Genomic DNA, 26945 nt, shown 5'->3' with positions numbered 1-26945 from the left:
TGTATAATGGTTAGTAAAAATATTCTTGATACTTACATGTTAACTTACATATAATTTAGATGGTCAATTTTCAAATAATTAAACGAATATAAAGTGTACTTTTAAAAAACATAATCTAGACTTCTTTTGATTAAAAGCATGTGCCTGATACCTACAGTGTGCCTAATATCTGCAATGACTTCTGCTTATCAATATAAACATGATGTATCTTTGAGTTGTAGATTTTAACACTTCCAGTTTATTCAGTTTATAGAGGTTTCTAATGAAAATAATATAATAATTTATTATAAATACAATTGTTAAATCTGTAGTCTTTACACTGGAAAATGCTGATATAGTATATGGGCATTGGGAATATCTAAGCCTAACTTGCTATTATACAGTGATATGCATTTCTTAAAATCAATTGTGAATTTTTTAAACAAAGTTATAAATAACAGGCGCCAAAATAAAAACCAATATTAAAATCAACCACTAGCACCATCACTAATGATATGTAGCTTTGCAAAAAATCTTGGATAATTATTCCTACTATCCCATTATTGTACACTTGAAACCCCAGTTTGCTAAGATAGTTTTCTAATGTACACAAAGAACAAAATGAGCTCTTCACGTACCCTCCCCCCATATTCTCTCCCTTGAGAGTCAAAGCTTAAAATGAGTTCTATTTTCCAGAGATAAAAGGACTGCATTAACAATGATGTGCCCTAGCTTTCTTTTTATAATAAATTACCATATTCATATTTTGAAGCTGTCATATGCTAGAGGATATTAAATATCCTCTTGTCATAATTAACTCTTTAAACTAAATTAAATGGCTTGGTTCAAAACAGACTGTGAAAGTTAAAAGAATATAATTTTATGACTAATTATTTTGCAATTTTAATTATCAGAGCTATTTAATTTATTCCATAATTGATTTTAACTGAGAAATGCATAGATTCAAATATTTCCTCTTTTTACCCTTAAGATATAAACAAGAATTTGAATGTGCAGTATTTAGCAATAAGTGCCTCAGGCCAAATCCTAACACAACAAACTGTAACAAATTGCTAATTTTAAAATTCCATCCATAATTATATCAGATATAAGCCACTGGACTACCACATAAGTGGTTCATTTTACCAAGGCTTAGTATTATTTTCACTCTAAACACAATTGTTTCTGCAGTAAACTAATGCCACAGAAAACAGCTCTTTTATATATACAATAAAACTTAGAAAAACATATTTTAGGAGTAAATGAAAATTTTCTACTATTCAAGGACAATTTATAGATTGCTGATGGCCTAAAAACCTAATGAAGATTCTAAAAGCAAAAGGTGCTTCTTACACTCAAGAAAAAGTTTCTTAGAAAAAAATAAATAGAAATAACAGCATTAGTATTTCAAATGAACTCTTACAACTTTAATAAATACATGAGAAGCCATGACAGCTATTATATATAATGTGACCTTTTATTCCCCCCAACATTAAGGCAAAAAAATTTTTTGCAAATTAACCCATAATAGAAAGATTTTCGGTCATGAAAAAATACTATATGAGCATACTTGTTAAAAAACGTTATGTGAAAATATACTTGAACTGAGAGAAAAGTTCTGGGAAAAAAAATAAATGCAAGGAATCAGAGCCAGGTAAAACAGGAGTAAATTTAAATAACGGTTAAAATCTGATTATATAATTAAAACATAAATTCCAACAAACTGAAAGATATATAAAGAAAGTTAGCCTGGCCTGTGGTGGCGCAGTGGATAAAAGCGTCAACCTGGAACTCTGAAGTCACCGGTTCCGAATCATGGACTTGCCCAGTCAAGGCACATACAGGAAACAACTACTATGAGTTGATGCTTCCCACTCCTCCTCCCATCACCTTTCTCTCTCTCCCTCTCCGCATTCTAAAAATCAATAAATAAAATCTAAAAAAAGAAGTTTTTAAGAAAATTAAAAACATACTGCATTTAATTTAGATCCAAAGTCACAAATTATACTGACAAAGAGCAAAAGAAGTAATGACTAAAGAGCATACTGAGTTTCTTGTCTTAAACATGGCAGTCTCAAGAGATAGAGTGTCGCTCTAGGGTCAGATGTGTAAGAGAATATAGGGTTAAAAGCCCTTGGACAAACTTAAGGATGATGACAAAAGAAGTTAAAATAGCACACATAGTATTAAACCATAAAGAAAAATCTGTATTACTTTTGTTATGAACTGAATGTTTGTGTTCCCTCAAAATTCTTATGTTGAATCTATACCTAAATGTGATATTTTGAGATTGGCCTTTGAGAGGTTTCCCTCTCATGAATAGGGGTAGTGCCCTTATAAGAAAGGGCCAGAATCGCCCCCTGGTGGGCAGAGCGTCGCCCCTGGTGGGCGTGCCGGGTGGATCCCAGTCGGGCGCATGCGGGAGTCTGTCTGACTGTCTCTCCCTGTTTCCAACTTCAGAAAAATGAAAAAAAAAAAAAAAAAAGAAAGGGCCAGAAAAGTTAGCATCCTCTTTTTCTACCAAGTAAGGACAGGTGAGGTGAGTAATCCAGCAGAGGACCCTTTACCAGAACCCAGCCATGTGGGCGTGCCGGTATCAGACTTCCAGCCTCCAGGCTGTGAGAAATAAATGTCTGATACTTAATTAAGCCTCCTATATTTAAGCCTCTGATATTTAAGTCTGTAGTATTTTGTTATGAAGTCCCAACTGACTTCCAGAGTTAGGGGAAGGGAAGACGGTTGTTCAGAAACCTTTTTGTAATCAAAATTTATAAAACAAGGAAGTAAATAAAAACCACAAATAAATAATGAAAGTTAAAAAAAAAAAACCACACAAGAAAGACTACTTGAAAATTAACAAGCCTTAAGGATTTAAAAACATGTCTGACTCCTCATACTGAACTCCAAGTTAGCAGCCTTTTAAGCCTAGTGTCTTCTGGGGAAAAGTGAGGTATGGAATTTGAGGGATTCCTGGCAAGAAAAGTAATTTGTGGCTTTCTCCTCAATAGGCTGGAAAGGGCCCCAAAATGAGGACAGGAAATTAGCAAATCCCGGGAAGAGCACACCCACAGAAACCTGTGAAAGTCCTGGAGATAAGGTGAACATTGGTCCCACAGGAGGTGCCTGACTCCCTGGCTTGCTTGACAATGTCTGAGGCCTGAGCCAGGAGAACGCACAGAGTAAGCAAAGCAGGAAGCTTTCTGCAGTTGTTGATTGCAGAAAACTGGAAGCACCTACCTAACTAACTGCACTGGGATAAAGAACACGTATTTTTCCTTCTTGTGTGGACTGTCACCATTTACAACACTCCAACAACCAGACTTGATCCCCAATGAGCCAATAAACAAAAATAAGAGCATGGTAACCCATAAAGAAAAAGAAATCAAACTGGCATTAGATTTCTCATCTTTAATACTGGAGCCAAATGGCAATAAAAAAGAGAAAAAACAATTGTACCTCAAGAATTTTGTACTCAGGTAAGATATATTAACTTGTCAGGAAAAAGAAAGATATTTGCAGATATGCAAGAATTCAAAGCAATAATAAGCTATGTGGCTCCATTTGAGAAAAATACTCAAGAAATGACTATCCAAAGAACAAATGAATCTTAACAAGAAAGTGAAATGAAGGAAAGCAAAAGAATGAATCTTGCAATATGTAAATGCTGTTAAATTTAAATTAGATAATGACAGACTAACTGAAAATGTACAATATAAGATCAAAATAAAAGAGAGATGCATGGTTATAAGAGGAAGTCTATACCTACAGCACTATGAAAAACAAACATTAAAAAAGACTCATTACAGTTCTCTCCTTCCCTTTCAAGAGGGTCTATAGCCAAGTACTGTGTTCTTAACTTACTTTGATTAGTTCTCTGCCCACCATATTCAATGTGACTCAAAGTAGGAATTAAACTAGTGGTTAAGCCATACAATATTCCCCAGAGATATCTACCAGGTAACAAGCTTCTCAAAACATAAACTCAAAGATATTGCAAGTAAGGAAAACATACATTAGAACAAATGACACAAGCAAAATGTTGTCATTGTGAATAGTAATTTAAAGTGAATAAATATAAAGTTAAACTCCAAGAACCAAATGATAAAACAAAGGTGATATCACTTTCTCTTTAGTAAATTAACATATGAAAGAAAGTAATTTGACTCCAGTGAGGTCATTAAGCAGATGTCCGGAAAGGACATGCACCTCTTCTACTAGTTACTCCTAGGTGCTTGAACTATGGTATTTAGTTTTGAAAGACGGCCTGCGAAGAATTTTCTGCAGGAGGAGGGAGGATGAAATGAAAGCGTTATCAGGAACTGCTAATCCAGTAGACAGCCAGGCAAAGAAACTGAAAAGTCAGCCATAGCTTTCCTTCCCTCTTCCAGCCCACTCTGGAAATGACACAGTCAAGAACTTGATATAATAACCATTCAAAAGACTGAAACCCAAGGAAGCATTCGTCTTAAAATATGTTTGGATGATGAGAATATTTTCAAATAAGATAACCAAAACAGTTATTATGGTCCATTTGCTAAAAGATGAAAATAGCCACTGTTATGCCCCCAAAAGAGACTAGCCACATGCCAAACAGCTTAATCATTAAGTGTACTACATAATAATATTGATTATATTAGTGTTGTATCTCATTTTACTTATTTAAAATAATTTTAAATAAAATGTAAATAAAAGAATTAAGCACTTCATTCCAAAAAAGGGGTCAAGGGAGAAAAAGAAAGAAAAAGGCTATGCTCAGCAAAGAAATAAGACTCTTTTCCCTATATAGTTTATTAGCTATATTCTTGCTGACACAATCCTTTTTATACAAGAACATTTTCTTCAACACTCTAAAATTTTACTATGATTTCTTTCTTAAAAAAAATAACACCAGTTCAATAAGCACGAGAAATAGAATTCACCTTTCTATCTTGTAAGTAAATTTGAACAAAAGAAAAAAAGTACTCTAGTCAGCAAAGTAAAAGGGCTTTTCCATATCTTTTCAATAGGAGGTAAAGTAAAACTATGTAGTCGAGTCTACGTATTTCATCATGCTTGCTATTAAGCTAGCATTTCTCAACTACAAGTGCACAAACCTGAGTTACTTAAGACCTGAGCCCCTTGACAGAAGAGGCCAAGTCCCCTTCCAGAAGGACCTTGCAATACTACCACAGGTATAAACAAGCATACAGGACAAATCTGCTTCGGCCAACTACAGCCCACAGCCCGTATCTGACCTGACACATGTTTCTGCAAGGTTTTATTGGGATACAGCCACACGCATTCATTTACATATTGCCTATGTCTGCTTTTGCACCACAATGGTAGAGTTGAGTAGTTGAGACAAAGACTGTAGGGCAGGCAAACCCTAAAATAATTTCTATTTGGCCTTCTGTAGCCAAAAATGTGCTGACCCTTGTTATAAATCTCCCTCCAAGTGTTCTTTTTTTATTTATTTATTTATTTATTTTTGACAGCCAGAGAGAGAGTCAGAGAGAGGGACGTACAGGAACAGAAAGACAGGAGGGGAGAGAGATGAGAAGCATCAATTCTTCGTTGCAGCACTTCAGTTGTTCATTGATTGCTTTCTCATATGCCTTGATGGAGGGGTACATACAGCAGAATGAGTTACCCCTTGCTCAAACCAGCAACCTTGGGTTCCAAGCCAGCAGCCTTTGGGCTCACACCAACAATCATGGGGTCATGTCTGTGATCCCACACTCAAACCAGCAACCCCGCACTCAAGCCAGCAACCTCAGGGTTTCAAATCTGGATCTTTCATGTCCCAGTCCAACACTATCCACTGCACCACTGCCTGGTCCAGCACCATCCAAGTGTTCTTTAAAGGACAATCAGCATTTGCTAGAATGGCTGTGCACTACAAAAAAGGAATACTCAGACCAACCAGAGATTACCAGATACTAACTTTAAACAGACACTAATTGCCAGGGACCCAAAATGCCATCATGGTCTGTCAGAGAGTTTAGGATGATCATGTAATAAATGGGTTTCTGGCTCAAGTTTAATATTAAGTGGGACATACGTTCATAGATATAACCTGTGGTTATTTTCCAGTTCCTGAATGTATATAACTGGAACAAAAACACTTATTAATGTTCTACTTAGCTCTCTGACCCATGGAGCAAGCATCATGTTGCTAGGAAAAGCCAAATGAAAGCTCCTTTCTTGCTCTCCCTGCCAGGGCTATAAAGCAAAAGTAATAATGCATCCCTGTTCCCAACAGAGGTACAGAAATTAGTACCACCATCAAAGACTTAAATAGATCCAGGGTAATAATATCGACCACATATCCATTTAATTTACTTAGTCTATACAAAAGGTGGGTGATCATGAAAAATGATTGTGAATTATCACAAATTTAATCAGGTTGTGACCAATTACAGCTGCTGTTCCAGATGTGCTATCTTTAATAAAGCAAACCAACACAGTCTCTGAAGTCTTATATATAACAAGATGGCAAATAGTTTTGTCTCTATAACAACCTGAGGTACTAACAGAAGATACTTACCTTTGCCTGGAATGATTAATAGTATACCTCACGGATACATACCTGCAGCAATTTACAACCTCAGTATCAACTCTCTCACTCTCTACCGCAGTACAATCCACGGAGACAGTCGTCATTTTTTCTTAATAGTTAATATGTATTTAGTATCATTACATAACTTATGTAACATGCGGTGGTCTAAATGTTTTATATATTATCTCATTAAATTCCCACAAGAGGTAGGCATTTCCATTACCCCCACAGTATACAGTTTATAAACAAGCAATACAGAGATTAAGTAGCCTAAGTGAAGAGTGGCAGAGCTAAAACTAAAATCCAAATTGTAAAATTCCGGAGCCCCTTTGCTTAGCAGGATCCACTACCCTAGTCTGGTGAAAAAAAAAAAGAGCTATTTGGCTTGCACGTTTATCCGTTTGTCAACTGAAGGATATCTGGGTTGTTTCTAACTTTGTCTACTATGAAAAATGTTGCTAAGGAAAAATGTATACATTTTTCTGTGAACATATGTTTTCATTTCTCCTGGGTATAGAGCTGAGAGTAGAACTGCTCTGTCACATGGTACACCTATCTTGAACAATCTGAGGAACTGCCAGAATGGCTGACCAGTTTGCAATCTCAATATCAATGTTTGAAGTTACAATTCCTCCATATCCTTACCGTCACTTGCTATAAATATGTATTTTTTATTTTTTTGAAGACAGTGGTCATTTTGTATTACACAGAGTAAAACTCTGATGACTTTGGACTCAGGTTGACTGGGAGTGATGAGGAGGAAGTATAAAGTTCTTTAGATGCCTTAGTAAGATATATGTTAAGACCGAAGATGATAAATAAAATCCACACAAATTACGGGGTCCATTATTGAAGTAAGGTTTCATGAGTCCAGTGGCCAGAGACCTGTGAGATAACGTCTCCAAAGTGAAAGACAAGTGCACTATTTGCAAGTTAGAGAAGGCTCTGTAAGAACCCCAAGCTGTTGTATAAACTGTTCTACCACTTGAGCCTTGTAACCCAGTATACCAATTATCTAGAGCTTAGGGCAAGTCCCAACAGGAGAATCATACCACTAATCTTCAGGGTTTTAGAGCAAAACCATGCCATTTCCTAAAGACCATTATTCTTTTGAGAAATAGCTTGCTTCCTATAGGGCCCTGAAACCACATGATGACCCAAGTTGCTCATGATGAAATGGGTGTTACTTGAGCCACAAAGGCATCATAAGAACAACTATCAGTAATTAGAAAGTTATATAAGATATTGGGCTTGAGCAGGTCCAGAAAACATAGAAAGATATGGCTTTCTTTCCTGGGGTACTACCTTTTCTTCAATCTATATCTAACATCATGGGGGAATTTCTGTTTTGGGGTTGGTTTGTTTTTTAGATTTTCTTTATTGATTTTTAGAGAGAGGGAAGGGGGAGAGAGAGAGAGAAAGAAAGAAGAAGAGAAGAGAAGAGAAGAGAAGAGAAGAGAAGAGAAGAGAAGAGAAGAGAAGAGAAGAGAAGAGAAGAAGAGATGTGGTAAGCATCAACTCATAGCAGTTGCTTCCTGTATGTACTTTGGGTAAGCCCAGGAATTTGAGACAGCAACCTCAGCGTTCCAGGTCGACACTTTATCCACTGCGCCACCACAGGTCAGACAGGGGGAATTTCTTATAAACAGATGAATGAAGGAGAAAAACTTAGGCATAGCTTAAAGTTAGCTCCATGATATCCTGGAACAATTAAGAAATAGACTGCTACACAGTAATAGCCTGAAGACATCAGTGAGGGGGGATTCTCTCGATAAGCCAAACTTGGAGAAGTATAGTCTGGAATGAGAGATGATCAAAAGTGCAAATCTACACTGATTGTCAATAGTTTGGAAGACTGGTCAAGGAAACAGAAAGTACAGGACTAGAAGACAGTGACAACGAGGTCTGGGGAGGGTATGTAGAGGAATCTTGCAGAATATGCATAGATTATGAAGAAATATGCATCCATCACAGAGAAGGCTCTCAATAATCAGGTGACCAAAATGAACCATTCTGAATGTCAGTTCATTTATTTCCCCAGCCATCCTGGAGTTTTCTCAATAAGACCTTGTGAAAAATGGCAATAGTTGAAGGGATAAAGGCTATGTGTGGGTTCAACAACATTGACTTTTCCTCACCACAATTGATCTAGCCAAAGCTACCACTAAGTGCTCAACCAGCAAATAGTTGAGACCAACACTGAGACCCCTCATATAGCCTCATTCCCCAGAAGGAGCAGCCAGCCACTGACTCATAGAGTAAGGATCATTATGCAAGGTTGACAGCGTCTTATAGGTCATTATGGTAGATGATTAGGTTCTAGGTACTTTCACTATAGCATCTTTGCACAAGTATTTTTGCCACAAACTTTTTCACTGTATAACTAATTGGCTATAAGACAATTTTGTCATGAAAAAGACAAACTAACCAGTTGACAGTTTAATGGTTTTTATGAAGTCTGTTTGGTTTCATTTCTCCATTAATGAATCAACTGCCTTCAGCAGACTTAAAATGTACTTAAGCTAATCTCAATTTAATTTCATTTCTCTATTGATAAAGTGGTCAATTTAAATAGTTCAGTAGTAATGATTTTAAAATAGTTAGCATCTCTTCCAGATGATAATTTTCGCCATAAGAATTAGTTTATTTTTAAATTTTGAAACATACTACATCATGAGGAGAAAGAGAGGCACTCAGAGGCCTCTTCCGTATTTCCCCATGTATAAATATAAGATGAACCCATTTTCGAAAATTTGGGGTCTAAAAATTGGGTGCATCTTATATAGTGGTTGTGGCATTTCAAATGCCATATATGGAACTGAGGATGAGGCAATATAATAAGACAGTGATTCATCAAAAGACACCGATGAGGACTAGCTAATGGACGGGAGTTTTGACAGTGATGAAGAGTTGTATAAATTTTATGATGAATGAAATTTGAGTTCAATAACCTTACGTAATTTTTTTTTCAAATTTCGAGCCCCAACATTAAGGTATGTCTTATACATGGGAGTGTCTTATACTTGGGGAAATACGATAAAATCAGTTATTTGTGTAGTATGGCCATGAATCTAGACAATTTTAAATATCTTCAAATATTTTGTATTTTGCCATAAACTTTTAAATTCATTTTAAATGTCTCTCTTTTATTTGTAATTTTACCTTTTTTTTTACAGCAAAATTGCCTTATGGCCAATTAGTTATGCTGCAGAATGCTTATGGCAAAGATGTCTACAGCAAAGATGCTATGGTGAAAATACCAGATACAATTTCATTACATTGACAGCTTTCATCATGGACGAGGCAGCGATTCATCCTCAATGGATCAGATAAGTATTCTATATAAAATATTACTTTTTCTCCTTAAAGTTTCTATTAGTATCACCTTCTACGAGCTTATGACATGACTTATTCATTAACATGACTTGCCATAAAATTTACTTCATGAAAAGGCAAGTGGGACAATGGCCTCATGGCTTTGAATTTCACTGGTCTCCCCCTCCCCTTCCCACACACACACACCTAGAAGAAGCTGGCATAACAGAACAGTAGAATGGCCAATTGAAAAGTTAGTTACAACACTACATATGAAAAATATAGTCTTCTTACAGGATGTGATACATGTTTTAAAACTGTGACCAAATATACATATAAAGCGTAGTTTCTCCCTTAGCCATAATATGTAAGTCGAAGAATCACCATCATCTCAATATTATTCCTAATTATCTATTCACATCTATTCTGTTTCCCACCCCTGAAGCTTTGGTTTGGAAATTTTGGTTTGCAAATACAAATGCTTCTATATCAAGGTACACAAGAATGTCCAGTGAACTAGGAACTGAAACTGTCAGTTGACCATTTTGTGTGCTCCTCATGTAATTGAACCAATAGGCAAAAAATGATTACTGGCTAAAATGAGAGATTCAATTACTATAGAACAGGGGTCTCAAACTCGCAGCCCGCGGGCCGCATGCGGCCCGCTGAACAATTTTGTGCGGCCCGCAGACTAATCCACGAAGTTCAAAATATTTTGGATAAAATTAAGTAAGCCTAGGGGCCTCCTTGTATTTTTCATTTCTCTAGCATCCTAGCTAGATATTAGCTTAGTTAACAGCAGTTGTGATGCGAACTACAGTTTCTGGTCGTTTTGTGACACTGAGTAAACTGCATGTACGATTGTGCTTGTTGTACTGATTTTTTTTTGTTTTCAACTGCAGTGAGAAAAGTGTTGCGTAACAGTTGCCTTTTGTAGACCTAGTGTGGCCCGCCGAATGGCTGTGATCTTGCTCTGCGGCCCACATGCTGAGTTGAGTTTGAGACCCCTGCCATAGAAAAATCATTAGGTAGGACCGTGTCCATACCCAGGGTATTCTCTGGGGTGCCTCTTCATACTTCCATGCCCAATAGTAAAAGTAAATGAAAGACTACAGAGGGTCGGATCTATCAAAATAAAGGTCTTGTGTCACCCCACTAAGTAAAAGTCCTCAAGTCCTGGCTGAGAAAAAAAAAAAAAAGGAAAAAGAAAGCTTCACCTATGGTCTCATGGCCCATGTCAAGACTGCTAATGAATACCTTGACAATACAGTTATTAAGTGATAAATATTCAGAAAAACTGTAACTGAATTTCAGGAGTGATTAGCATAGCCCAGAGATAAATATGACTGTCTCCCCAAAATAGATAAATGATTATTAGGACTTTGTAAGAAGTAGACTGTGCTAATAATAAGCTATTATCTCTCAGCTTCAAACTCACTCTCTACACTCCATTTTGTTACGCTAGAACCCCTTGGGTGCATGGGGGCTAGGGGGACTAAAAGACTAGAGGATAAAGAAGGGACATATTCTCTTCTGTTTGCAACAAGTCTTCTACCCTATGGGGTGACAACTCATTCCAGGAACAGTAGGTTCCACTGGTTTTTCCTATAGTCTAGAACCAGCTTCACTTGGGCTCCAATGAGAAATCAACACCTTCTGGACAACACCTGTGGTCCTCTTCTTCAAGATGTCTAAATACAGAGACATAATCCGTCCAAGATCTTGAGGCGGCAGTACCAGGTGGCAGTACCTTCTCATGAGCTCTACAGGGCCTCTTTCAAACTTCTAAATTTAATGATTCACTCTCATTCCTTTGTTCCCTAGCCCTTTGTGTGGTAGATGCTTCCTGCCAGTTACAGTATCTTCAACACTTTTTTGCCTTTTCAGTCCTTTAATAACTGATAACAATTCTTCATGTTAAATTAATTCTATTGAAATAATTTCTGTGGTTTCTGTTTTGCCTTTATCCAAAATGATATATCTATCAATATTAACATTATATAACCATGTGGGGATGTAAAATCAAACAGTAAAGCTGGATGCTAGGTTTGAGTTCAATTTCAAATCTCTAAAAAAACCATGTATCGTAAAGGGCTGGACTCATTTGTCAAAGACACTATTAACAGACAATAGAATGTTATTAGCAATTTTCTTAGAACCACACAGTTGAAGACATGTGCATATACTGATATATTACAAAAGACTTAAACAGTAGAAAAAGATGCTGAATAGTTCTATCTTTATTATAAGTGATACTTTAATATAAGCTTATGCACATAACTTTTTGAGTGCTTTTTATACACCATGCTAGGTACAAGGAATACAAACATGTGAAAGACATTTAATATCTCTCCTTCCACAAAACTTGAAGCTTATCAGGATATATTCCACCTTACAGCCCACTAGAAGAGTTGTACCAATTTGCATTCCTACCAAACAGCTTAGGAAAGTGCCTGTTTGCTCATACCCCAATCAAAAGGGATGATGCTGACAGTTGCCAAAGGACAGATAAAAAAATAAAGTTCGCAGTAGTTTTAGAATGCATTTCTTTTTAATTTTTAATTTTTTTACTTATTTATTCATTTTAGAGAGGAGAGGGAGAGACAGAAGGAGAGAGAGAGGGGAGAGACAGAGAGAGAGAAGGGGGGAGGAGCTAGAAGCATCAACTCCCATATGTGCCTTGACCAGGCAAGCCCAGGGTTTCGAACCGGTGACCTCAGCATTTCCAGGTTGATGCTTTATCCACTGTGCCACCACAGGTCAGGCTAGAATGCATTTTTTTATTAGAAGGAGCAAACGTCTATATATTTTTACAGAAAAGTACAGCTTCTTCAGTTATTTTTTCCCTACTTGATAATGTAGATTATATTTTTAATCTATGAATAACCATCCATTCTGCTGAGCTTAAATTAATAACTATAACTATCAAAATGACAAAATTAGAATTCTGTGCTGAATTCCTTACATGCATCATCTTTTTCACTTTATTTTTTTATTTATCTTTGGTATTTTTCTCAAGTGAAACGCAAGGAGGCAGAGTGACAGACTCCCACATGCACTGGACTGGGATCCACCCAGCATATCTGCTACGGGGTGAGCAATGCTCTGCCCCTCTGAGGCATTGCTTTGTTGCAACCAGGGCCATTCTAGTGCTTGAGGCGGAGGCCATGGAGCCATCCTCAGCGCCTGGGCCAACTGTGCTCCCATGGAGCTTTGGCTACGGGAGGAAAAGAGAGAGAGATAAGAAAGAAAGGAGAAGGGGAAGGATAGAGAAGCAGATGGGCACTTCTCTCTGCTTTAGCCGGGAATCGAACCCAGGACTTCCACACACTGGGCTGATGCTCTAACACTAAGCCAACCAGCCAGGGCTTGCATCATCTTTTTTAATCACTACAAAACCTCATAAAGTAGTATTATTTTTAGTTTAGCCCACTAGCTTGTAATTGTGAAGTCTACAAGGGCAGACCCGTATTCACTTTGTTAACTACTGCAGTTACATAAAAAGTATGAACAAATCTTTACAACAAATTGTAAGCATGATTACTGTGGACATTTTACAGACAAGGAAGCTTAGAAAGATGAAGTAGTGGAGCTAGGATTTGGTTCTGTGTAATCTTGGCCACCAATCCATGTTCTTAACCATTAACTGTACATATTGGCAAGGTGATTTTAATAATCTGTTACAAAAACATTCTATAAATAAAAGTTCTTGCTATATTCTTGCTCTACAGTTGTTTAACAATTTATGATTAATTGCATTAATAATTTGAAGATATATGCATTTTAAAAGAAAAATAGACACTGAAATCAAACAGGAAATGATTCACACAGAAAATTGAACTTTTACAGTTCAACAAACAACAGAACTATAGGCATGACAAAAAGAATGCGGACTTTTAAATCTAAATTAAAACAATAAAAATAATAGCAAACATTTAAATGCTTACTGAGTACCATTTATTCTAAATAATTTTACATACATTAGCTCATTTAACCCTCAACAAAAGTCTTAGGAGGCCAATTCCTAATTTATCAATGGGACATTTAAGGCACAGAAAAAAGAACTGTGCTTAACATCACACAGCTAATAAAGAGATTTAAACCCAGGGAGTCTAGCTCTAGAATTTGTGCTTTAAACTACTATATTATATAAAAAAGTTTATACTTACTGCTATAAGCACTTTCCAGAATACAGACTACCTTTGTTCACCTACCTTTTGACAATGACCATGGTTTTTGGTTGTGATTTAGTTAATATAAACACAATATATATTTTTTAAATACATAGCTTTCAGACGAAATTCTATATTGTATGTCTATATAGCTCAATATAACAAACTGTTAAGATACACAAAGGCTGTTTTAGGGAATAATAAAACAATATTAAATTAATACACCTCAAATTTTCAGTTAGGAGTGAAAAAAGGAAACTTTAAGTTTGTTTGTTTTTTTAAATAATTTTATTTCTTTAATGGGGCAACATCAATAAATCAGGATACATATATTGAAAGATAACAAGTCCAGGTTATCTTGTTGTTCAATTATGTTGCATACCCATCACCCAAAGTCAGATTGTCCTCTGTCACCTTCTATCTAGTTTTCTTTGTGCCCCTCCCCCTCCCCCTTTCGCTTTCCCTCTCCCCCCTCCCCCCGCAACGACCACACTCCACACTCTTATCAATGTCTCTTAGTCTCACTTTTATGTCCCACCTACGTATAAACTAATGCAGTTCCTGGTTTTTTCTGATTTACTTATTTCACTTCGTATAATGTTATCAAGATCCCACCATTTTGCTGTAAATGATCCAATGTCATCATTTCTTATGGCTGAGTAGTATTCCATAGTGTATATGTGCCACATCTTCTTTATCCAGTCATCTATTGATGGGCTTTTTCGTTGTTTCCATATCCTGGCCACTGTGAACAATGCTGCAATGAACATGGGGCTGCATGTGTCTTTACGTATCAATGTTTCTGAGTTTTGGGGGTATATACCCAGTAGAAGGATTGCTGGGTCATAAGGTAGTTCTATTTTCAGTTTTTTGAGGAACCACCATACTTTCTTCCATAATGGTTGTACTACTTTACATCCCCACCAAAAGTGAATGAGAGTTCCTTTTTCTCCACAGCCTCTCCAACATTTGCTATTACCTGTCTTGTTAATAATAGCTAATCTAACAGGTGTCAGGTGGTATCTCACTGCAGTTTTGATTTGCATTTCTCTAATAACTAAAGAAGATGAGCATCTTTTCATATATCTGTTGGCCATTTGTATTTCTTCCTGGGAGAAGTGTCTGCTCATGTCCTCTTCCCATTTGTTTATTGGATTGTTTGTTGTTGAGTTTTATGAGTTCTTTGTATATTTTGGATATTAGGCCCTTATCTGACCTGCTGTTTGAAAATATCATTTCCCATTTAGTTGGCTGTCTGTTTATTTTGTTATCAGTTTCTCTTGCTGAGCAAAAACTTCTTAGTCTGATGTAGTCCCATTCATTAATTTTTGCCTTCACTTCTCTTGCCTTTGGAGTCAAATTCATAAAATGCTCTTTAAAACCAAGGTCCATGAGTTTAGTACCTATGCCTTCTTCTATGAACTTTATTGTTTCAGGTCTTATGTTTAGATCTTTGATCCATTTTGAGTTAATTTTAGTACAGGGGACAAACTGTAGTCCAGTTTCATTCTTTTGCATGTGGCTTTCCAGTTTTCCCAGCATCATTTATTGAAGAGGCTTTCTTTTCTCCATTGTGTGTTGTTGGCCCCTTTATCAAAAATTATTTGACTATATATATGTGGTTTTATTTCTGGGTTTTCTCTTCTTTTCCATTGGTCTGAGTATCTATTTTTCTACCAATACCATGCTGTTTTGATTGTCGTGGCCCTATAATATAGTTTGAAGTCAGGTATTGTAATGCCCCCAGCTTCATTCTTTTTCTTTAGGATTGCTTTGGCTATTCGGGGTTTTTTATAGTTCCATATAAATCTGATGATTTTTTGCTCCATTTCTTTAAAAAATGTCATTGGAATTTTGATGGGAATTGCATTAAATTTGTATATTGCTTTGGGTAATATGGCCATCTTGATTATATTTATTCTTCCTAACCAAGAACAAGGAATATTCTTCCATCTCATTATATCTTTCTCGATTTCCCTTAACAATGGTTTATAGTTTTCATTATATAAGTCCTTTACATTCTTTGTTATGTTTATTCCTAGGTATTTTATTTCTTTTGTTGCAATCGTGAAGGGGATTATTCTTTTGAGTTCGTTCTCAAATGTTTCATTGTTGGCATATAGAAAGGCTATTGACTTCTGTATGTTAATTTTGTATCCTGCAACCTTACTGTTTGGTTTATTGTTTCTAGTAGTCTTTTTGTAAATTCTTTGGGGTTTTCAATGTATAGGATCATATCATCTGCAAAAAGTGATACCTTTACTTCTTCTTTTCCGATATGGACAAAGATAATTTCTTTGTCTTGTCTGATTGCTCTGGCTAGAACCTCTAGTACCACATTAAATAAGAGTGGAGAGAGTGGACAACCCTGTCTTGTTCCTGATTTAAGGGGGAAAGCCTTCAGTTTAGTGCCATTTAACATGATGTTAGCTGATGGTTTATCATATATGGCCTTTATCATGTTGAAATATTTTCCTTCTATACCCATTTTCTTGAGAGTCTTAAACATAAAATTGTGTTGTATTTTATCAAAAGCCTTTTCTGTGACTATTGATAAGATCATGTGGTTTTTGTTCTTTGTTTTGTTGATGTGGTGTATTACGTTAACCGTTTTACGTATGTTGAACCATCCTTGAGATTCTGGGATGAATCCCACTTGATCATGATGTATTATTATTTTAATATGTTGTTGTATTCGATTTGCTAGTATTTTGTTTAGTATTTTAGCATCTGTATTCATTAGAGATATTGGTCTGTACTTTTCTTTTTTTGTGCCATCCTTGCCTGGTTTTGTTATGAGGGTTATTTTGGCCTCATAAAATGTGATTGGAAGTATTGCTTCTTCAATTTTTTGGAAGACTTTGAGTAGAATAGGAACCAAGTCTTCTTTGAATGTTTGATAAAAATTCACTGGTATAGCCGTCTGGGCCTGGACTTTTATTTTTGGGGAGGTTTTTAATGGTTTTTTCTATTTCTTCTCTACTAATAGGTCTGTTTAGGCTTTCTGCTTCTTCTTGACTCAGTCTAGGAAGGTTGTATTGTTCTAGGAATTTATCCATTTCTTCTAGGTTGTTGAATTTAGTGGCATGAAGTTTTCCATAGTATTCTACAATAATTATTTGTATATCTACGGTGTCTGTGGTGATTTCTCCTCTTTCATTTTGGATTTTGTTTATATGAGTTCTTTCTCTTTTTTCCTTGGTAAGTCTTGCCAAGGGTTTGTCAATTTTGTTGATCTTTTCAAAGAACCAGCTCCTTGTTCTATTAACTTTTTCTATAGTTTTTCTGTTCTCTAATTCATTTATTTCTGCTCTGATTTATATTATCTCCTTTCTTCGGCTGGTTTTGGATTGTCTTTGTTCTCCTTTTTCTAGTTCCTTAAGGTGGGAAGTTAAGTGGTTCACTTGGGCTCTCTCTTGTTTGTTCATATATGCCTAAAGTGATATGAACTTCCCTCTTATCACTGCTTTTGCTGCATCCCATAGATTCTGATATGTCGTATTGTCATTTTCATTTGTTTGTATATATTTTTTGATCTCTGCACTTATTTCTTCTTTGATTCATTCATTTTTTAAAAGTATGTTGTTTAGTTTCCACATTTTTGTGGAATTTTTTCCTCTTTTTTGCAGTTGAATTCTAGTTTCAAGGTTTTATGATCAGAAAATATGCTTGGTACAACTTTGATTTTTCTGAATTTGCTGATGTTGTTTTTGTGGCCCAACATATGGTCAATTCTTGAGAATGAGCCATGTACACTGGAGAAAAAAGTATACTCAGTCACTTTGGGATGAAATTTCCTGTAGATTTCGATCATATCCAGGTGCTCTAGTGTTTTGTTTAAGGCCACTATATCTTTGTTGATTCTCTGTTTGGATGACCGATCTAGAGATGTCAGCGGTGTATTGAGGTCTCCAAGTATGATTGTATTTTTGTCAGTTTTTGATTTAAAGTCAATAAGTAGCTGTCTTATATATTTTGGTGCTCCTTGGTTTGGTGCATATATATTAAGAATTGTTATGTACTCTTGAATCTGTATTCCTTTAGCCATTATGAAATGGCCATTTTTGTCTCTGAGTACTTTTGCTGTCTTGTAGTCAGCATTATCAGATATAAGTATTGCTACGCCTGCTTTTTTTTTAGATGTTATTTGCTTGGAGTATTGTTTTCCAGCTTTTCACTTTGAATTTGCTTTTATCCTTGTTACTTAGATGAGTTTCTTGTAGGCAGCATACAGTTGGATTTCCTTTTTTAATCCATTCTGCTACTCTGTGCCTTTTTATTGGTGAGTTTAATCCGTTTACATTTAGTGTAATTATTGATACTTGTGAGTTCCCTATTGCCACTTTATAGATTGCTTTCTGTTAGTTTTGTGTCTTGTTTGATCCTTCTATTTCATTTTTCTATCTTTTGTTTTTATTTGGTTGTATTCCATACATCTTTCTGCTGTTGCTATTTTTTTTAAATCATGTGCTTCTGTGGTGGTTTTTTCAATGGTGGTTACCTTTAAGTAATGAAAAGGGTTCCTATCCTTTTCATTGTAGTGCACTAATTTTGTGAGTACTTTTGCACTCCATCATCCTTTGCTACTGTTAATCTCCATCCTCTCCCCCCCTTTCTTTTTACTGTTGTCACAGTTTAAATTTGGTTTTATTGTGTTCTTCTTGGAGCTTTTACTTGTGGCTTTGGTTTTTTTTGTTCTTTGTATCTGATTGGAGAACCCCCTTTAGTAATAACTGGAGTGGAGGTTTTCTGATGATAAATTCCTTCATCTTTTCTGTATCTGTGAATGTTTTTATTTCTCCTTCATATTGAAGGATAGCTTTGATGGGTATAGTATTCGTGGCTGAAAGTTCCTCTCTTTCAGGACTTTAAATATTGGGGTCCACTCTCTTCTAGCTTGTAGTTTCTGTTGAGAAATCGGATGATAATCTAATGGGCCTTCTTTTATATGTTGTATTCTTCTTTAACCTGGCTGCCTTGAGAATTTTTTCTTTGCCGTTGGTTTGTGACAATTTCATTATGAGGTGCCTTGGAGTAGGTTTGTTGGGGTTAAGAAAACTCAGAGTTCTGTTTGCTTCTTGAATTTGAGGCTTTAGTTCTTTCCACAGGCTTGGGAAGTTCTCATCTATTATTTGTTTGAGTATGTTCTCCATTCCATTTTCTCTCTCTTCTCCCTCTGATATACATATTATTCTTATGTTATTCTTTTTGATGGAGTCAGATAATTCCTGTAGGGCTATCTCATTTTTTTTAATTTTTGAGTCTCTTTCTTCTTCTCTCTGTTGTGCCTCAAGTTGCTTGTCTTCTATTTCACTAATCCTATCTTCTATCTGGCCTGTTCTATTAGCTAAGCTTGTTACCTCGTTTTTCAGCTCATGAATTGAGTTTTTCATCTCTGTTTGATTTGTTTTTATAGTTTCAATTTCCTTGGAAATATATTCTTTGTGTTCATTGAGTTGTTTTCTGAGCTCCCTATATTGCCTTTCTGTGTTTTCTTGTATATTTCTGAGTATTTTTAAGATTTCTATTTTAAATTCTCTGTCGTTTAACTCCAAGGTTTCCAATATATTAAATTTTTTCTCCATAGATTTTTTCCTCATCTATCTGTGTTACTTGTCTTTCTTTTGTATACATGATATTCGATTTTCTCTTCCTTAATGGCATTTGAGGGTGGTTTTATTGATAGTATTAATGAGATTTAATAAAGAATAAAAAGTTAAAAAAACTAAAAATAAAAAATCAAAGAGTTGTTTTTTTTAAAAAAATTAATAATTAAAGAAAAAATAAAATAAAAATTTTAAAAAAGGAAATTATTCCCCCCCTCCTTTTTTCCTCTCCTCTCCTCTCCCCTCTTTCTTGAGAAAATCTTGTGGTGAACTGTGAATTATATTGTACTAAATAGAACAAACAATGCCTGTAATGGAGGGCCTGAATTGGGGAGAAGTAATAAAGGGACAAAAAAAGGGGGGGTATGGACCCACAAAAATCAAATAAAAAAATAATTTGGGTCAAGAATAAAATGATATGCTTTTAGGTGTTGGTTGACTAAGAGTTATGATGAGAGGAATAAGAGAGAAACAGGAAAATGGGGGGACAAATTAAAAAATTACTATTGTATTTAGTGGAAAAAGAACTAGATAAAATGGAGAGCCAGGGGTGGGAGCATTGCTAGTGAGTTAAAAAGGTGAAGTAAAAAAACCCCAAAATGCCACAAACTTAAGTTTGAGTCCCAAATAAGATAATTTGTTCGTTATTGAGGTTTGAATGAGAGGAGACATAAAGAAGAAAGGAGGAAACTAATATAGAGGGAGAAAAGACAGAGAGAGAGAGAGAGAAAAAAAAGAGGGAACCACTAAAAGAATAAGAAAAAAGAGGAGAAAGAGAGAGAGAGAGAGAGAGAGAGTTAAGGGTTTTGGAGTGCAACCCTCATAGAGAGAAAGGAAGAGGAAAGAAAAGATAATGGGAGATGTAACACTTATGAGTAGTGTAGTTCAAGGAGAGGAGAGAGTAAGACCAGCAGAGAGTTAAACAACCAAATTGGAGGAGGAGAAAAAAAAAAATCAAGAATGAAGATAAGAGAAACAAACGAACAAATATAATAAAATGGGATAGGTTATAAAGTCTGTGGATTATTCTTGATTTTGAGAGGTTATCTTCTTGCTTTTTCTTTTCTCTCCCTCTTCCTGGTCGGTGACTCTGTATCCCAGCTTCTGCCCCTTTGGCACGCTCAGGTAGAGGTTTGCAGTTGATAAGTCTCTATGGTGATGTTATGTATTGTGCTTCAGTCTCATTGGCAGTCGAGGCTCATTAGCATTTATAGACTCTGACAGTGAGAGAGTCCATGTTCCTGGAGCCTCTCTCCTAGTCTTTCCTTCCTCAATTAGTAGCCTGATAATCCAGCTATGGGGTTGCTGCTCCCTCTGCCTGGATAGTAAGAGGCTCAAAGAGCTAGAGCTGGCAACTCCCCACTCTATTCCCACTCAGCACAGGGCTCTGGGTAAGGCTCAGTCAGTCAGAGCTGCTAGCATAATCAGGCGGGGCTTCCGCCCACTCAAAGAAGTCTGTCCGGTAACACGGGCGGGTGCCCACTCCTCGGGCGCTTGGAGGAAACTCTCACTCACTATCTGCATGCGCAGACCAGGATAACAAGCCGGCTGCCTCACCCTCTGAGTGAAAGCCCCACCCACACGGAAAAGTTCCAGCATTGGAATTGGCTCTCGCTCTCGCTCCCTCCCCGTGCGTGGCTTTTTCAGGGTGCTGGGGCGGCCCAGAGATTCTGCACACAAAGGCCCCTGACTGTGCCTCTCTGTGGGGTAACACGAGCGCCCACTGCTGAGGCACTCAGAGGAATCTCTCACCCACTATCTGCGCGCGCCCACCAGGAGACTGGGGAAAATGGCTGCCCCACTTGTCTTTCTTTGTCTGGGTTTGGTGCGAGTGCTAGCTTGTACTGACTGGGTTGCCACAGGCACAGTTTTTCCTTGGCTTGGATCTCCGTGCCACAGCCTGGTTCGGTCCTTTGTGCCGTGGCCTGGATCTATTCACCCAATTTGCCCACCTTAGTTTCTATATTCTCAGTTCCCAGTGAAAGCAGCCCTGTTTAGGTTAGTGAGGAAGGCGGAGGATTTCTTACTCCCTATTTCCTTCGGGGTTTGATTATATATTTAGCCAATTTTTCACTCGACCATACCTTCGAGTGTATTGTGAAACATCTGGAGGCTCCAAGGATAGGTTTTTCTGTTTCTGGTTGAAGATCTTGTTGAGTTTTGGGGGAGATTTATCGGTATCACTTCCTACCGCGCCATTACTCTAGAAACTTTGAGTTTTAATTGCCATCAACAGGGCATTTAACACAACAACTTTTATATCTGTATTAAATTTTACTTCAACTGAAATCTATAAACATTTTATTGTAACAGCTGAGTGAGCCTCAAAACCAGAATTTGAAGGTGTAAAATGTCATTAAAAAAAATCACTAAAGACGTTTTCAAAGATTGGTATTTACATTATACCTTTCAAGAATTTCCACTCCATTCTAAGTTTTGCAGAAATATTTAGAAGTATAATCAAGAAAAGGAATTAGTTTCTCTCATGGCATTTTAATATCTTAGTCCCACCACTGGTCACATGCTGTGATTCTGATGGTTCAGAAACATGGCTACTCCCTTTTCAAACTATTTCAGGCATACTTCTTACAATGCTTTCTAACACACTGCATCTAACATAAGCATAAGATATAAACTCACTAATTTAGTAAAAACTGCTATAATATATAACATTCTTTACATTAAAAATCTTATTCTGGTTAACTCAATAATACATGTTTTAGTAATAGTTATCATGTTATATCTGATATTAAACACCCAATTTTATGTTTATTGACTGATTTTAGGAAGGAAGAGAGAGAGCAACACAGGAGTATCAATCTGTTCCTGTATGTGCCCTGATTGAGTATTAAACCAGAAACCTCGGTGCTTCAGGACAACACTCTAACCAACTGAGCTATCTGGCCAGGGGAAACACCCTATATTTGAAAACTGACACTCATGTTATATATATAGTGTACCTACACTAATGTAACTTGAATATGATGACATTTAGTGTGTTTTAAATATGCACTAGAATCAAATCAGTTTTTTGTAAAAAGATATTAAATAGGTAAAAATTTTTAAAGAACAAAATATATTCAAAAACACACTAAGGACAAAAGCAAAACAAGGATGACAAACCAGTAAACTAAATTACATTTTGCTATATTTAACTGCAATGGACAATTGCACAGAAAAATATTGTTATCATTTTTGCTACTTAAAAAAATAGCATTCTACATTTAGCCTCATGTAGCTTTTAGGTACTGCTAAGAATTATGATCTATAAAAAGCAAAATAAACTGATTATTTAAAACTCAAAGCAAACGATCAATAAAAATACACAAGGGTTTATACTCTAACTAAATGTTATAAATATATAGCATCAGGCAAAATAGAAGATTTAGTAATGAAGCAACTTAACAAATCTTACTTCATTTAAAGTCTCACTTCCAAAGAACTATATTCATCTGTGTCTTTAAAATAAAAAAGAGAAAGAAAGATGCAGGTGCCCCTGTCAGACTCAATCCCTTAGCCGCCACTGTTTTAGAAGTGATACGTCTTCTACAAGGCACTTCCAGGAGACATACCAAGCCTACACTCCACTGATGTATAGGTTCCACAGTAAACAGGCGACCCAGAACATCTGTATACAGATACATTGTCAGGAAGAATCAACATGAATTTACTACTTCCAATACATATCCAAAGATTGAAAATAAAAATATAGATTGGGGCAGTTTCTCAAAAATCTATAATAATAATTATTATTTGTATTAATATTATATTAATATAATTGCTATATCAATTATAAACTTAATTGATATTGGTATTAATATCTATATTTGTTCAAGTTAAAATAAAAAATAATATTTTTGGATAAGTATTGATAAGTAATAAACTCAAGATTCTTCTTCCTGACAAAGTATCTCATATACAGATATTCTGGGCTGCTGCAATATTATTTCTCTCATCTAATCTTTTATATTACTTGATGGAATATATATATATTCCTATAAATAGTCAAAAATTTATCTATCTATCCTTAAATCAGACCAATACAGAGCAAAATACCTAAACACTATTTGGGTCCCAGACAATTGTTCTGACTAAACCATATTTTGCTATTAAGTCACAAATTCTTACTTAAGGATGTAAAATATTAAATACTCCATTTTTTAAATAAATTTACCTATGTGACTTATTAAACTCCCTTTTTTACTTAGGATTCAACATACTATACAGTACCATTTATTTATTTATTTATTTATTTATTTATTTATTTATTTATTTTTAAAGATTTCAGTGCTTGCTTCGGCAGCACATATACTAAAATTGGAACGATACAGAGAAGATTGGCATGGCCCCTGCGCAAGGATGACATGCAAATTCGTGAAGCGTTCTATATTTTTAAAGATTTTATTTATTCATTTTAGAGAGGGGAGGGGGAGGAGCAGAAGGAGGAAGAAAGAGGGAGGGTGGAGGGGGAGAGAGAGAGAGAGAGAGAGAGAGAGGAGCGAGGAACAGGAAGCATCAACTCCCATATGTGCCTTGACCAGGCAGCCCAGGGTTTTGAACTGGCAACCTCAGTGTTCCAGGTCAATGCTTTATCCACTGTGCCATCACAGGTCAGGCCAGTACCCTTTATTTAAAAATGCAGTCGCTTAAGAGACAATCTTCTGGAGTCTGGATTCATATAACTGATCACATATCCTTCATCCATTAACTACAAAAAAGTAAATCTGCGGTTTCCCTTTGGCAAGTGAAAAGGATTTCATAGCACTCATTGGGAAACTTTTAATCTCTCTGCCTGTGTCATCTTACTTTCTCTTTATGATTTCCTTGATTAAACATTTCTTTTGTTGCTATTAAGTATTTACTTTCACACAATGTGATAAAATTTTAAGGTGTCATAAAACAGTCAAGTCATTTAAAAATATTAACCAATAAATTAAAAAATTAAAATAATGAACATTATGAAAAATATTAATAAAATTCAACAATTAAAAATGTTTGCTATGCAAGTGCAAACATAAAGTAGTTTCCTTCAAAGTACAAAAGGCTTATTTCAAAACATTATAACAATGATCATATTTTTAATTCAATGAACAGGATTACCTGCAAGTAAATACATTTTCACTTTTACAACTGAACAAAATTCATTTTTATATTAGAAATAACTATATTTTTAAGACTAAAATAGTAAAAAGTTCAAAGGATGCTATGTTAGATGTAATAGGTCAAAGGAGAAATCTGTGAAAATGCGATTAAGATGTATAGACATGGGTATAAAGGATGCTGTCAAAAACTGTAGTTTGGTTTTTTTTTGTAAAGTATATGTAAAATACCAAGTAAACAATGAAGCCTTATACTGTACAAACAGTATTATTTCATGTAAAAACGGTGGGGGAATGACAGTGCGTCCTTACCCTTCTCCTCCCATTCTTGTTATCTTTAGGCGAAAATCCACAGAATTCAGACTGGGAGGCTTCCATTTCAAAATATCATCACATCGACCAGCTTTGTATTTCTAAAATGCATTAAAAATAGTAATAGTTAATAAGAAGCTAAGAAATTAACATTAACTTAAAATATCAACTTTAAGCAAAATTACTATTCTTTTCTGAATATAATTTTTATCTTCAACTGATTAGTAGAGCTAGATATCTGCCTTTTTACTGATGGTCTTTCCCCTTTTCCTGCCAAAGTATGCAGACCCTTTTTTGTGCAAGGCCAGAAAAAGAATAAAATTTTTCTATGGCTGTTTATTTTTTTAATTTTTATTTTTAATTTCACTGTGAGATAATTTATAATGAATAAAATTAACCAATGAAATTAGCAAAATGGATACAATTATGTAACCATCACCAAAATATGATATCTAGAATTTCAATCACCCAAAAAATTTCCTCCTGACATTTACAGTCAATTCCCTTCCACCAACTCTATGGCAAAATTGACCTTCTTTCTATCACTATAGTTGTACCTTTTATAGAATTCATAAGAAATTCTTAACAAAGTTTTTGCAATTTATCCATGATGGTAGTTTGTTCCTTTCTATTACTGACTAGGATCCCACTTTCTGTATTTACCACAAACTGTTTATGCATTTAGAAGCTGATGGATATCTGGGTTGTCCCCAGTTTTAGACTATCAGAAATAATGCTGTTCTGAACACTTGTGTGGATATAGCTTCATAACTCTTGGGTAAATACCATATCTACGAGTAGAATGGCTGGGACACATGGTAAGAAACTGTCAAATTGTTTTCAAAAGTGGCTATAACATTTTCCATTCCACCAGTAATGTATGAGGTCATTTACCTTAGGTCTAGGTATTGTCAGTCTTTTTAATTCTAAAGTGTGTCTAATAATTTTAATTTGTATTTGTCTAATGACCAAAGATATTGAAGATCTGATTTATTTGCTATCCATGTATCTTCCTTGGTGTAGAGTCTGTTTTATCCTTGTTTTTACTGGGTAATTTTATTACACTTACAGATGTCATTTATATATTCTGGATAAATAGTATTGCTTAGATATCTGTACTGCAAATATTTTCTACCAGTTTTTATCTTGCCTTTTCATTTTTATTAACAACTTCTTTTAAACAGTAAAGTTATTTTTATTTTAATGAAGTCAGTGATTTTTCTTCAAGCATTATGAGGTATAATTGAGAAATAAAAATCTGAGGTATACAACATGTTTTGACATATGTATACATTGTGAAATGATTACCACAATCAAGCTAATTAACATATCCATCATCTCAGTTACTTTTTTCTTTTTGGTTAAGAGAACATGGAAGATCTACTCTCTTAGCAAATTTCAAGTTTACATTATTATTATTAATCACAGTCACCATGCTATACAATAGGTCTCCAGAACTTACTCATATTATAGCTGAAAGTTTTTTCCTTTTGATCAGTATCATCCCTTCTCCCCTACCTGCCAGCCTCTGCCACCATTCTATTCTGTTAGTTCAACTTTTTATTTTTCTTTAAGATTCCATATATATGTGAGATCATGTGATATTTGTCTCGTTGATTCTGGCTTATTTCATTTAGCATAATTTATTCTAGGTTCATCTATGTTGACGTATTATTAAATCTGAATACTATTTTATTGTATAAGTATACCACATTTTCTTTATCCTTCCATCCATCCATCCATTGATGGACAAGTAGATCATTTCCATGTGGTGGTCAGTGTGAATAATGTTGCAGTAAACATGGGAATGCAGATCTCTTCAAGGTACTGGTTCTTTTTCTTTTGGCTACATACCCAGAGTGGAACTGCTGGATTATATAGTAATTCTATTTCTAATATTTAGTGAAAACATCATACTGTTTTT

The 26945-nt window shown here is 35.5% G+C and overlaps 1 protein-coding gene and 1 non-coding gene across 2 annotated transcripts in view; one reads left to right on the top strand and one right to left on the bottom strand.

Annotated features, from left to right (window-relative positions):
* The window catches only part of RNGTT (RNA guanylyltransferase and 5'-phosphatase), a 270093-nt gene that overhangs the window by 67695 nt on the left and 175453 nt on the right, over positions 1-26945 (bottom strand). Inside the window, exon 13 of the mRNA XM_066358895.1 lies at positions 25022-25122. Within this exon, the coding sequence (XP_066214992.1) occupies positions 25022-25122 (101 nt within the window). The remainder of the gene's footprint in view (positions 1-25021; positions 25123-26945) is intronic.
* Positions 23898-24004, top strand: LOC136390184 (U6 spliceosomal RNA). Its single transcript, XR_010748619.1, has one exon. It is a non-coding gene; the product is annotated as a U6 spliceosomal RNA (small nuclear RNA).

Source organism: Saccopteryx leptura, chromosome 1, assembly GCF_036850995.1.
Source record: "Saccopteryx leptura isolate mSacLep1 chromosome 1, mSacLep1_pri_phased_curated, whole genome shotgun sequence".
In the NCBI taxonomy this organism is placed as follows: Eukaryota; Metazoa; Chordata; class Mammalia; order Chiroptera; family Emballonuridae; genus Saccopteryx; species Saccopteryx leptura.
Note: the sequence above shows the minus strand (reverse complement) of the source record. Positions and strands in the feature narration are given on the sequence as shown.